The sequence below is a fragment of the Odocoileus virginianus genome, chromosome 22 (genome assembly GCF_023699985.2).
Source record: "Odocoileus virginianus isolate 20LAN1187 ecotype Illinois chromosome 22, Ovbor_1.2, whole genome shotgun sequence".
Taxonomy (NCBI): Eukaryota; Metazoa; Chordata; class Mammalia; order Artiodactyla; family Cervidae; genus Odocoileus; species Odocoileus virginianus.
Genome location: NC_069695.1, coordinates 22,751,106 through 22,764,523, shown reverse-complemented (window position 1 = coordinate 22,764,523; position 13,418 = coordinate 22,751,106). Strand labels below are relative to the sequence as shown.

At 44.3% G+C, this 13,418-nt stretch overlaps 1 protein-coding gene across 1 annotated transcript in view; it reads right to left on the bottom strand.

The window, feature by feature from the left end:
• COLEC12 (collectin subfamily member 12) overlaps positions 1–13,418 on the bottom strand; it is a 178,927-nt gene that overhangs the window by 38,752 nt on the left and 126,757 nt on the right. Inside the window, exon 3 of the mRNA XM_020881753.2 lies at positions 548–670. Coding sequence (XP_020737412.2) covers positions 548–670 — 123 coding nt within the window. The remainder of the gene's footprint in view (positions 1–547; positions 671–13,418) is intronic.

Genomic DNA, 13,418 nt, shown 5'->3' with positions numbered 1-13,418 from the left:
TAAAGCACAGCTGAGACAGCGGTGCCATCTCTGTGGTTCATGTCTATAGCACAGCATTTTTCTGGAGCTAGATAAACAACTGTGACCACAGTAAATGTGCTAAAGAGAAAAAAAGGGAATTATAAGGCCAGTACTCGGGTGACGTAAGCCGTGTCTCTGGAGGTCTTATCCTCTGTCAATAGAGTTTTCCTGTGTGCTGACTCCAGGGGTTTTTTGGGGGCCTCTTAGAGATAAGATGAAAAAAGACAAAGGAAGAGGGAGTATCTGGAAATAAGTAGGAAAAAGCAACAAAGAGGGAAAAAAATTACAACTCATAAAAGGACCATGATTATGGTTGAAATGACTCAAGAGGAATTGCTCCTTCTCTCCTTTCAGATTCCACAGCTATTAGAAGCTCAAGACATAAAGATGGAGCTTCAGAGGTTTAAGTTTTGCATCTGAATTGTATTAATGAACTACTTCAAACCTGCAAATGTACTTGTGTTTTCAGGTGTAAATGAATGAAGGGAAACTTGCTTTTTAGAAGGAAAAAGGAAACAGTACTTACCTTTGTATCCCAAAATGGCTACTGTGATGGTAAGCAAGGCACATAAAATGTATAATAATATGATAGAAAGCTTCAGTGCCCAGTTATTTTTACATTTGGTACATTGTGTTCCTTCCTGAATACCTGTAAGAAAAGGCAAATCTTAACAACAGTAACCAAAAGCACCATTTCAGAAGTAAATTTTTGCATTTTGGTTTAAATACTATAAGAATATAGTTTTCACATATGCCTTTCTATAGGTTGAGTGGTATTTTAAAATTAAACATACTCATTCCTTGAGCAACACATTTAACACAACTTAAATATTGCCATTATGTTATTATAAACATATTTAATGACTTGAAAATAGCACAGAACTTTGTTTCATAGAACAGTTTCCAAATCACATTTCATTATGATAAGATCTCTATATGACAAAAGACTTAAAACACCCAAATCTACCTGTTTCAGACATTGTTGGACCAACAGTAATTCAAACACAACTAAGCAAAAAAAAAAAAAAAAAAAGTGACTTTTCCCTTGACATTTGTTTCAGTGGTATGCTTGAGTTAATTCCTACTGCTTTCAAGAGTCACTTGTCAAATTTGTAGGAATTTGGGGAGCTGGTTGTTAAATTGTTGGCAGCTTGAAATCAACCCTGGAGGGACTATTTATACCATGGAAATTTGCAAACACTATACATGATGCCCTCACACATCCCAAATTGGTTTACCAGCATGCCACTGGCTATAATGTACTATATAACTTAATAATGTGCTATCATTTACTATAGCAGAAAATATAGGTAATTTTAGGATTAAAATGTTCAATATATAGCCACTTTTGTACATTACATATATGCAGAAAACAGACACTGACCCTTATTTAAGTTATCACAGTGATATGAATAACAACTAGGGAACAACCAGAAAAACCAGACATTTCTAATGAGAAGAGGTAAATTTTTATTGCTCACAGTTGAACTTTTTGAAAAACACTCTAAGTGGTAAACCACCATCACTTCTGCAAGGGATTCCAGAAACTAACGCATAAAAAGGGAACTTGCCATAGTTTTATTAGAAACACAGAAGACAAAGGCTCTGGACACTTTAATGAGAAAATCACATTGTAAGGCATGTCGGGAGAGTCTTCCTTGCCCTGACTGGTTTTCCTATGTGCATCTCACTAATAGCGTCCCCCAGGAGCAATAGCACATAAAGGACTGATCTCCTAGAATTGTGCTCAATAACTTTTGATGGATAAATTGTGAAGATTAAGCCACAGCCGAAGTTCCTACCCTTTGGTTTGTAATTTTACGCCTAGTGCCCTTCTTCAGTGAAAAGAGTCCTTCAGCTGTGTTTAATGCAAAATGATGAGAGAAACAGCATAGAACAATGCCTCAAATTTAACTTCCAGGGTTTAACCAATCCCTCCAGTGTTCTGGGTTATACGCCCAAGGGGAGGGGGTTCAAGCTCTCTGCTCCATGGCTTAGAGCAGTGATTCATGGCTTAGAGCAGTGTTTCTTCAACTTTCTTATTTCCATCCCTCAATACTACCACCATTCCATCCCACTGGATTCACTTGAAGGGCTCGTTAAAACACAGCCTTTCTAATTCAGGAAGTCTGAGAAGGCGCCTGAGAATCTGAATTTCCAACAAGTGCCCAGGGGCTGTGATGCTGCAGGTCTGGCCGCCGTGAGTTAGAACAGTGCTTCTCAAAAAGTGCTCACAAATCACGTTGAAATGCAGATCTGATTCAGTAGGTCTGAGGCAGGAGCTAAGACTCTGCATTTCTAACTAGGTCTAGGAGATGCTTCACTGGAGGAACACATTTTGAGGTGCTAAGGTTTGTTTTAGGAGATGGTTGTGCTGGATCAACCTTTGGTTAACCAGTCCCTTGAAGGTGAACCTGTAAAATCGGACTCATTAATCAAACAGACCTAGAGTTAACCAGCTTCTCAGTATCGTGTTTTTCTCGCTTCTTTTTCTCCTTTCCTTTCCATCCTCCTTCTTCCATTGCCACCTGGATGTTTCAGTGCCCCCTCCTGTGTCCAAAACTGACATCGGTACCAGTCCTGCCGAACCAGATCTCCAACTTCCACCCAATTTACTTATTTCCATCCCTAAATACTACCACCATCCCAATCCTTCAGGTACTCACACTCAGACATCTTGAAGTCTTCTCTTACAATTATTCTCTAACTCAATCAACCACCAGATGTTTTTAATCTTCCTACATATATTTTTGTCATGATCATCTCATCTACAGTTTATTGATGTTCACTTACTGGCAACCTGTCCCAGTATTCTTGCCTGGAGAATCCCATGGACAGAGGAGCCTGGTGGGCTACATACAGTCCATGGGGTCACAAAGAGTTAGACGTAACTGAGCAACTAACACTTTCACTTTACTGCCTAGACGGTGCCAGACTCTGATCTAGGGACTTCACATAACCACCCTTCAAGCAGGGAGCAAGAGCTGAAATGACATCCCACAGACATCATAGCTAGGATTTAAACCGGGGTCTGTCTGATTCCAAATGCCATGATATCTCCCCTACATCAAGGTGCCAGTGTCTCTCTGCTTAAGCTTTCCTATCCGTTTCCACAACCCCAGTCCCTAGTGTGAGATCTTCTCATCTCAGTGGAAGATTCCTCTTCCATTCCCACTGGAATCCAGCCTCACCCTGTAACAAAACACTGCTGACCTCATGAAGGTGCCAGAAAGAAAAAAAAACAAACAAACAAGAAAACTTTCAACGGTTCACTCTTAACTAAAGGATGAATACACACAAACATGTCCATCTGCTCTTAAACTCTTTGTAATCTTGAGAGTTTAAAATGAAACAAAGTCCTCTTATACCCAGGCTTCCCAGGTGGCACTCGTGGTAAAGAACGTGCCTACCAATGCAGGAGATGTAAGAGGTGTGGGTTCGATCCCTAGGTCAAGAAGATTCCCTAGAGAAGGGCATGGCAACCCACTCCATTATTCTTGCCTGGAGAATCCCATAGACAGCGGAGCATGGCAGGCTACAGTCCATAGGGTCCCAAAAAGTTGGACACAACTGAAGTGACAGCACGCATGCAGAGTGAAAATATTTTTGCAATTGGGAGGGAAGAAGAACAGGTAGAAGGAAATCAACCCTGAATATTCATCAGAGGGACTGATGCTGAAGGAGATGCTCTAATACTTTAGCTACCTGATGCAGAGAGCTGACTTATTGGAAAAGACCCTGATGCTGGGAAAGATTGAAGGCAGAAGGAGAAGAGGGTGAAAGAGGATGAGATGGTTGGATGGCAACACCTATTCAATGGCCATGAACTCTCGCAAACTCCAGGAGATGGTGAGGGACAGGGAAGCCTGTTGCACTGTAGTCCACAGGGTTGTGAAGAATCAGACATGACTTGGCGACTGAACAACAGGTAGACCCACAGACTTGCTGAATCTCATGTTCAGAAAATAGTTAACACGCTTTGGTGGCAACCATAAAACACAGGAGGAGAGTAGATCCCAGGCTGCAGTGGAAAGACTAGATGACACTTTTATAGCTGATGTGAGGTTTCATTCCTTTTGGGTTTTAGGACCCTGGGGGGGGTCGGCGGTGAACTCTTCACATCTCTCCAGGGCTTTCTTACATTCCATTAGAAGAGCCTCAGAAGATTTGGTCAGAGAGGAGATGACAGTAGATAACAGAATCTAGGGTTAGAGGGTTGCCTAGAGGTCGCCTGGTCAAGCATCGTCCTGTTTCTGATGGGGAGAGTGAGGCCAGGTAAAGCAGAATCAGAAAGAATGCATCCTGATTCCTGGTGCAGGGGCCCTTCCCTCCCCTGACTGCCATGCCAGCCGGTGCTGGGTTTATCCCTGGACATCTTGGTCTGACAGCTCTGCTCCCAGACAGCTGTCACTGGCCCACACGCCGAAGAGCAGGGTCACTTCCTTGTGACACGCATTTCTCCTTGCTGACTCTATCAGCATCTAATCAACATCAGATGGCACCTCCCGTCCCATTTGACACACTTTCTCTGTCTTGTTTTTTCTCCCTCCCAAGACTTATTTTTCATAAGAATTCTGTTTTATCTTTCCCTATCTGCCCTCCGCTGGGAGGACATCTGGCCAAACATACGGATGCCTACTACAAAGAGACCCTGCTGGCTCACGGAGCTGGGGGACCCCCTCCTCCTTGGACCTAGATGGTCACAGAAAACATTCAAGAGAGATATCCCCCTGTTACCAGCCTTTGTAGCATTTGTTTTCTTAGCATTACTTTCCAGAGATGGGGGACTTGATTCCCACTGTGGGGGCAGGTAGGAAGGGCAGGGAAGGGATGGAGGCGAGCTGCAGAGAAGAGATTCTAGTTCAGGAAGTGAAACCTGCATGCCCCTCACCACCAAGAGCCAGCTTATCACAGAGCCTGGCCCAAACAGCACATCTGCAATTCAGCAGCCCACAGAGAGAATGTGTCTGCAGGATCCGTGCCCTCCCACAGGCTACCGGCCTTGCTCTAGCCCCACTGAGCTCAATTCTAGGCTCCTGTTCTGAATGCATCTTCCAGTGTCCAAGGCTGTATTATACAAAAAACACTGGGGAAGCCAAAGTAAGTCAGAATCCCTCTGGCTGACTCCTTGAATATTCTGCGGAAGTTCAGAATAGACTGACAATTTGATCCCCAGTCCACAAACTCCAAGTTACCTGATCCACCCTTGTTTCCAACAACACATTTGTTTAAAGTAAGAAGACGGGGGTTGATGGGGTCGCCGACCAGGGGGTGGTTAGCTGGTTGGAGAGAATACATTGAAAAGCTGTGGGAATGACGGTGCAGAAGGCCAGAAAAATTCACCAGCAAAGAGAATTTCTTTCTGCTGTGGTTCTCCATAAAGAGCCCTCCCAAGTTCTGTGGTCCCAGCCCCAATCCAGTCTGTTTTTCTACTCTTTTTAGAAAACAAGAGTCTCTTTCACTATCATATTTTCGACCATCACCAAAGGAGGGCTCTCTGTTAACACGGATGCATACTGATCAGCAAGCGGCCTTCCTTGCTACCTGAAGGCTGGTGCCGTGGGCGAGTGCAGGGCACTTCCCAGCTGTCTTAATTACCATAAGTGTCCAGAGCTCAGTGGTGTTGCCATAAAGATCATGTTACCACAGAGAAGCTTCAGAAAGCTGGTAGACGGCAAATTCAGAAAACCACAGGTTTTGATCTGAGTTTGTTTTTGTTTTTTTTTGATCTGAGTTTTGTAGTAAGCTTTTCATGTGGTTTTTTTACAGTTATTAATCTACTGCCTGGTGGCATATATTCCCATAAGCCCATGAGAATGATTTGGCCCTAACAGTAAAACTGATGATTCAAATTCATCCCTATGATTAAAATGCCCTGAAAAGCAGCAAAACAATAACAGTGAACATCCTAGTTAGTTACTTGGATGTTGGGCAATATCAGTGGAACATTTTATCCAATGAATAGATAAAACATTTTATCCAATGAATAATTAGCTTTTCCTCATTATAAAGACCATTTACTAAATGATGGGATATGGATTTAGCTAGCATTTTTTAAAAAAATTATTAATGAGTATTTAGTTTCCAAAATAAAAATCCCTGGTGACCTTACTAGGGGCTTCCCTGGTGGCTCAGATGGTAAAGAATCCTCCTGCAATGCAGACCTGGATTCGACACTGGGTTGGGAAGACCTCCTAGAGAGGGGAATGGCAACCCCCACCAGTATTCTTGCCTGGAAAATTCCATAGACAGAGGAGTCTGGAGGGCTACAGTCCATGGGGTCGCAAAGAGAAGAAATGACTGAGCAAGCACATAGACACCTTACTATGCCAAGTTTCTTACACAATGCAGGGAATCATGATAACAGGAGGACAACAATTAAAAACAAAATCACTTTCTGGGCAAAATAAATAAAAAGCCTCACCACATCTCTATATTCATAAAGATGTATTCAAATCAGAAAAATAATTTAGAAGAGTTTTATGAATTTGAAATCTTCAGCATTCATCCTGAGCTTATATTAATATTCTACACCTTGACTAAATGTAGTTTCTTTCATTAACATTTTTCATGTATATGCATGGGGTTTCCCCAATGATTCAGCAGTAAAGAATCCCCCTGCAATGCAGGAGGCACAAGAGATGCTGGTTCGAACCCTGGGTCGGGAAGATCCCTTGGAGGAGGAAGTGGCTACCAACTCCAGTATTCTTGGTTGGAAAATCCCACGGACAGAGGAGCCTGGTGGGCTACGGTTCATGGGATTGCAAAGAGTCGGATGTGATTGAAGTGACTAAGCATGCATATATGTATATAAAGGGCAGCCAGTTCTGTTTTGGTTTTAATGTAAAAGTTATACATGCATTATTTGTTTAAAATTTATAATGTATACCTTGTCTGTTAAAAAAAGAATTGTTAAAGCCAAAAGCCAGATAATGATGCCACTCAGAACATACAATGTCTGCCAGGATGTATAGTGTCTCAAAAGAATGCCATTACTTTCTCCTTGTAGTTTTATAATAAGAAATCCTTTATTATATGAACTGTAAACAAATGCCTTCAGTTCTGAGGAGAGGAATCCTCGCCCCGGGGGGCAGTTCATCCATCATGTCTCTTACATCTGCCCCTCGCCCTGGCCGCTTCCTCCTGGTCCTTTTCCTATTCATTTCATTCTATGGGCTTGGAGTTTATTGTCAACCCTCCTAATGATATACTTCAGCAGCCCTGACTACTTCATTATTAGCAACACCAAACAATGTCCTTCTGTGATCAGGCATTCAATCTTTTAATTAAAAGGACGCATGAAAATTCGGCTCCAGTTTGGGCCATTAGACTCTGCTGTATAATTGAGCTGGATGCTTGGACTGCACAGGTATTTGGAGGAAAGCCACGAGATATTTGCTTAGTGGATGAGAGTTTGCTCTTGCTGCAAATGTGAAGAGGAATTGCTAAGGATGGTGGCCAGTCTAGAGAACCCGATGTGTGCCACGTACCCCTGCCCAGCCACTTTGTTGTTGAATCGTGTCTGACTCTGTGACCCCATGGACTCTAGCCTGCCAGGCTCCTCTGTCCATGGGACTCTCCAGGCAAGAATACTGGAGTGGGTTGCTATTTCCTCCTAGAGGGGATCTTCTTGATCCCTGGATTGAACCCTCAGCTCCTGCATTGGGAGGCAGATTCTTTTACCACTGAGCCACCAGGGAAGCCACACCCTTTAATAACCTTGCCAAGTAGGACTTCTGACCCTAATTTATAGATTTTTAGGGAAGTGGGGGTCAGCAAGTTTGAGTACCTAAGCCAGTGAGTGGCTGAGCTGGGAGTTAAACCCAAATGATCACAGGTTTCTCCTCCAAGGTTGCTGACCTCCAGAGGTGAAAGCAAAACAAAGCCAAGTGAAGTATGCCTAAAGAAGAAATCAGAGGAGGCAAACAGGTTACACTCGTGGAGTGTTCTGTTGAAACCCGGGGCTATAGAAACATCTTTTCAAATGCTGAGAGATGAGCCTTTCTCAGAAATGAAGAAACAGGGAATGAGATGGCTGGATGGCATCACGGACTCAATGGACATGAGTCTGAGCAAACTCTGGGAGATAGTGAAGGACAGGAAGCCTGGCATGCTGCAGTTCATGGGGTCACAAGGAGTCGGACACAACTTAGTGACTGAACAGCAACCACAGAAACGAGCAGGAAAACTTGGTCTCCAACAAGTTAACCATTACAGGCCTGAGCTTTCTACAGACTGTAATTTCTCTTCCTATTCTGTGGTAACATACTTGAGCAGAAAGTTTATTCCACTCTAAATAAATCCTCATCATCTCTTGGAGGGGTCAGGACTGGCTTGGAGGTTTGGCTGGTAAGGTCTGTTGGCCCCTCAGAGGAATCGTCCCCCAGTGGTGGTGAAATTTCTGGAATGGAGTGGCCTGGGAAGCGAAGATAATTTCATTTTTTAAAAAATATTTTTATTTATCTATTTGCCTGTGCTGGGCCTTAGTTGCAGCATGTAGGATCTTTAGTTACAGCATGCAGCATGTTTACTCAACTCTTAGCTGTGGCATGTGGAATCTAGTTCCCTAACCAGGGATCAAACCTGGGTCCCCTACATTGGGAGCACAGAGTCTTAGCCACTGAATCACCAGGGAAGTCCCTGAGAAGGTAAATTTATACTCAGTAATTTCAAGGTAAACTGTGAGGTATGCAGAGCCTTGAGCTTGAAACCAAAACAAGTTGGCCGCCCCTGTTGAGTTTTCTTCTGAAGTTCTAGTTCACTGAAATAGAAGCCTTAAAAGTCAATGGCTAACCCATCTATGGACCCAAATAGTTGCTGGTGGTTTAAGGCTGCAGGAGTTGGGTGAGATACGTTAGTAGAAAGGAAGGAAGTGAAAGAAGGCTTTATTAAGTGGTAATAAAAAAGTTAATGTATCAAGGGGGTTTCCCTGGTGGCTCCGTGGTAAAGAATCTGCCTGCCAATGCAGGAGACACGGGTTCAATCCCTGGTCCAGGAAGGTGCCACATGCTGTGGAGCAACTAAGCTTGTGTGCCATAAGCACTGAGCATGTGCCCTGGAGCCTGGGAGCCGCAACTACTGAAGCCCATGCTCCACAAGAGAGGCCCGCACACCGCAGGGAAGGCTAGCTACCACTCACTGCAACTAGAGAAAAGCCTGCAAAGCAATGAAGACCCTGCACAGCCAAAAAATAAAATAAATAAATGCAACGATTAAAAAATTAATATCTAGCCTCTTAACCACCCTCCCCCCCCTTTTGGAAAAAACCTACTTGGAGTACTTCAGAAAAATCCAATTCTTTTTACAAATACCAGCTTGACCCCGTGGCTCAGAAATCCACTGCCACACTAACGGCTCCAGGTGGTTCGGAGTAGATCTCAAGATGCTCACTGCTAGCATCCTCTGACCATGCAGGTCCTCAGAACTTCACAGTCCAGAGGAAGTCAGTGGTTGACTCAGCCAGTATCCATCTTACTAGTGGAGGTATTGCAGCCCAGTGAACTTGACAGGCCTCCCAGGCTGGCCCTGGCTTCAAGACTCAGGTCTCTGAATTCTCCACCTAAGTTCTTTAAATCCCAAAACACAGCCCACTACACTTCTTTCTTACTATATTGTATTTATTCAAGAAACAAGGATGCAACATTTAGTCTGTACCACGCACTGGATATCACGGTGAACAAAACAGATGACAATCTCTGTCCTTATAGAACTGACACGAGAGTGGGAGGATATTTTAACAACACGGCTGTTGTTGTTTAGTTGCTAAATCGTGTCTGACTCTTTTGCGACCCCATGGACCGTAGTCCACCAGGCTCCTCTGTCCATGGGATTTCCCAGGCAAGAATACTGGAGTGGGCTGCCATTTCCTTCTCCAGGGAAAGCAAGAAATGGACAGAGGGCATGTGGAGAGCAGGTGGATGGCAGTGGAAGCAGGTGGTCAGAGAAGGCTCCGGGGAGGAGGAGCTGAGCAGAGCTGGAAGGAGCAAGGGGTGTCTGGGCTGGGTGCTCACAGTGCGCCCTCAGCGTCTGCCTGTTTCCTTTCCACATCCTAAGATTGGCCCTTCGTCTCCCTGCAGCACTCTTCTCTTACCAAATGCCTTCTTTTAAAGAAAACCTTCCTCACAAGTTTCCTCCTGCATGAATCCTCTCCTAATAAGCCTCCCCCAAGCCCTGAACCCCCTTCGGTTCTTCTGAAGGTCACATGATGTAAATCTATTAGGTTCATTCGTGTGGTTTTCAAATAATTCAAATGCCATCACCTTGGCTACCACCCTGGTGTGTATGTGTGTTAGCTGCTGAGTCGAATCCGGCTCTTTGTGACCCCATGGACTGTAGCCCACCAGCCTCATCTGTCCATGGAATTTTCCAGGCAAGAATACTGGAGTGGATTGCCATGTCCTCCTCCAGGGGATCTTCCCAACCCAGGAATAGAGCCCGGGTCTCCCACCCTGCAGGCAGATTCTGGTGGTCTGAACCAGCACGGAAGCCCACCACCCTGGCAGGGGAATGCAATTGTTCTGGAGGGCTGCTTTTGCATTTCTCTGAACAAACCAAACACCTCCTGTACCCCCTACATGCCCTGCAGGTTCACACACGTAAGCCTGGAGCATAGAGCCCACCTTGGACACACGTGCTGCCGGCCCCAGTCATGCTTGACTGGCAATAGTGCCCCGTACAAGGCTTTCACAACCTTCTCCCCCACTCTGTGGCCAGCTTCCTGCGTGACAAGGGACACGCCGAGCTCGGTGTCCCAGAGGCCAGGGTGCAGACGTCCAGGGAGAGGCATTCAGTTAAGGGTCAAAATACAGACACACAGGACACCTTCCAACCAAATAAGCAGGAGCCCCGGGCTCCAGAGCAAGCATTTTCTTTTCCCCACTGCAGGGGAGGGCAGTGCAGTGGAATTTACTAGCCAGAGAAATGCAGATCTATACACCCTTCTGGGTTGCAAGGCTGTGTCTGTCATCCCTCAGCTCTCACAGAACTAAACCCGCCAGAACAGAGGTGAGAAAGCAAACTCACAGCCCAACACTTGCCTTGAGCATGCTTGCTTTTACAGTGTCATTTGGGGGCAGCTGAACTGAGCGGGCAAGGCTCAGTTAACGATAGGGTGTTCGCTGTTTATCACTGAAGCAGTGTTGGGGCATGTGGAAATTATGCTTCAGAACAGGTGCTAGAAAAAAATAAAAAAGACAATCCATGTTTCTCTCACAGACCTACCTGATTCTTTTTTTCAAACCAACAAAACGACTGCTTTGATGAAGAAGAAAAAAAAAAAGGACCTCAGTGTTAGTGAAAATACCAATCAGCCTGACAAACACTCTTCATTTCTGTGTGAATATGTGTTTTCCACTTCCTTCAAGTGAAGACAAGAGCTGAGGACACTTGAATTAAGGGAAAAGTAAGCCAAGACAGAGAGACAGATTTTTACTGTCAGTGTTTTAAAGGAATTATCTGTTCTGTGAGGAAGGCAATCTCTGTTCAGAACCTTGAAGAGAAGTTGATTGATTTGAAATGACCCAGATGCAGGGGGACGGGGGAAAGATGGTGAAAAATAAGTAATGAGGAAAATGGGAAGGATCTATTGTACAGACCACGGGATGAGTCGTGATGGGGGTGTGGTCCCCAGATTTAGTGAAGAGCATCTGTTCACCAGCTTGGTATTCACAATTGTGATTTAAACTGGACAAAGGACATAAAGAGGAAGAAATCTTTGTATGGGGCATTCAGCCCTGGGTGTAGAAGTCAAAGGAATGAAACTGGAAAATAAAAGTGGAAAGTCACTACACTAGAAAGTCAGAAGGCATGCAACCAATTACACGTAAATGTAAAGTAAGTGGAAAAGTACATGCTTATTAACATTGCCGTGCCTTTGTAAACAGTTCATAATTGAGTGTTAAATTTAGAAATCTGTTTAAAACTGAAGCAACTAGATGAAAAGATGGATAAGAACATGTATGTATATGTATACACACATATACACCCATGGACAGAGGAACCTGGGGGGATACAGTCCCTGGGGTCGCAAAGGGTGGGACACAACAGAGTGACTGAGTAGGCACACACACACAGTGACTTTCTTAAGACAGTAGAGATGCTTTTTAAAAAGTATTTCCAAAGCGAAAATCAAATTCATGACTTCCCATCATTTCTCAGGGCTGTGCTGGAGCCAGCTTACCCCAACTGCTTACATCTCCTCACATTTTACAGGTGGCTCAGTAGTAAAGAAACCACCTGCCAATGCTGGAGACACGGGTTCGATCCCTGGGTCAGGAAGATCCCCTGGAGGAGGAAAAGGCAGCCCACTCCAGTATTCTTGCCTGGAGAATTCCATGGACAGAAGAGCCTGGTGGGCTGTAGTCCATGGGGTCGTAGAGTTGGACACAACTGACAGCCTGAGCACACCTAACATTCTGTTCAAAGACTTCAGCGGGCAGCTTGAAGCTCGTCACACTGGGAGTATTTACACCACAGAAAACCAGCAAATGCTACAAATCAGAGCTTCTGCCTCCTGCAGAACTGGTTGCTAAAGTTGGCCAGCAGGCCCTTTAACCTGGTGCAACTGATCCACAGCATTTAAACAAGTCAAACCATACTGTTCTGTCTTTAGAATCCCATGAGAAGTTCAGGATCACTGACCCTGTCAAGCTGGACATGGTGGAGCCTGTCCTGGTCTATTGTTGCCTCTCTCCCTCAAAGTAGTAGAGATGGTACACACGCTCCTATTAGGGATTTGTGCACATTAGAAGTTTTGAATTTAAAACTTGCACGGAACGTTCATAAATTACCAATTCATAGTATCAGTGGGATGAGAGAGCCCTAGATTCTCAGTGAAACTGACACTATTTTAGGGTTCAACTCTCACACATCTGTTAATTTCATACCACTGGCACAGGTTTGACTTAACTCTGACGAGCCCCCCGAAAGCGAATTTCTTTCTCACGTGGAGGAAGGGATTCCGAATGACAGCCCTCAGTCTGGAAGATATTCTCTTGGCCTGCTAACCTCATTCAGGAATTAAAACCCCACCTGCTAGGAAGGAAAAAATCCAAGAGTCCAAAGGAACATGAAACCTCTGTACATTCCTGAGATGCAAAAATGTATTAAACAGCGATAAATGGATCCAGAAAGAGGAAAACATTAGAAATACACCAGCTGAACCCCTCAGCATGGAGGCAGGATGCCTTTTGAAGTTGACCTACTACAGCAGAGAATTGAAAAGTTTGGTCAAGACCACATCAGCTCTGGTCCATTTATTCAATTTTATATACAATTTCATACAGTATGCAGTGCTTAGGATAAAATCATTTAATTGTATTTCATGCTCAAAGAAATGAATTTTATTGCCCAAATGGCCCAACACTCCTAAATAGGGTTATAAATTGGTTAAACAGACT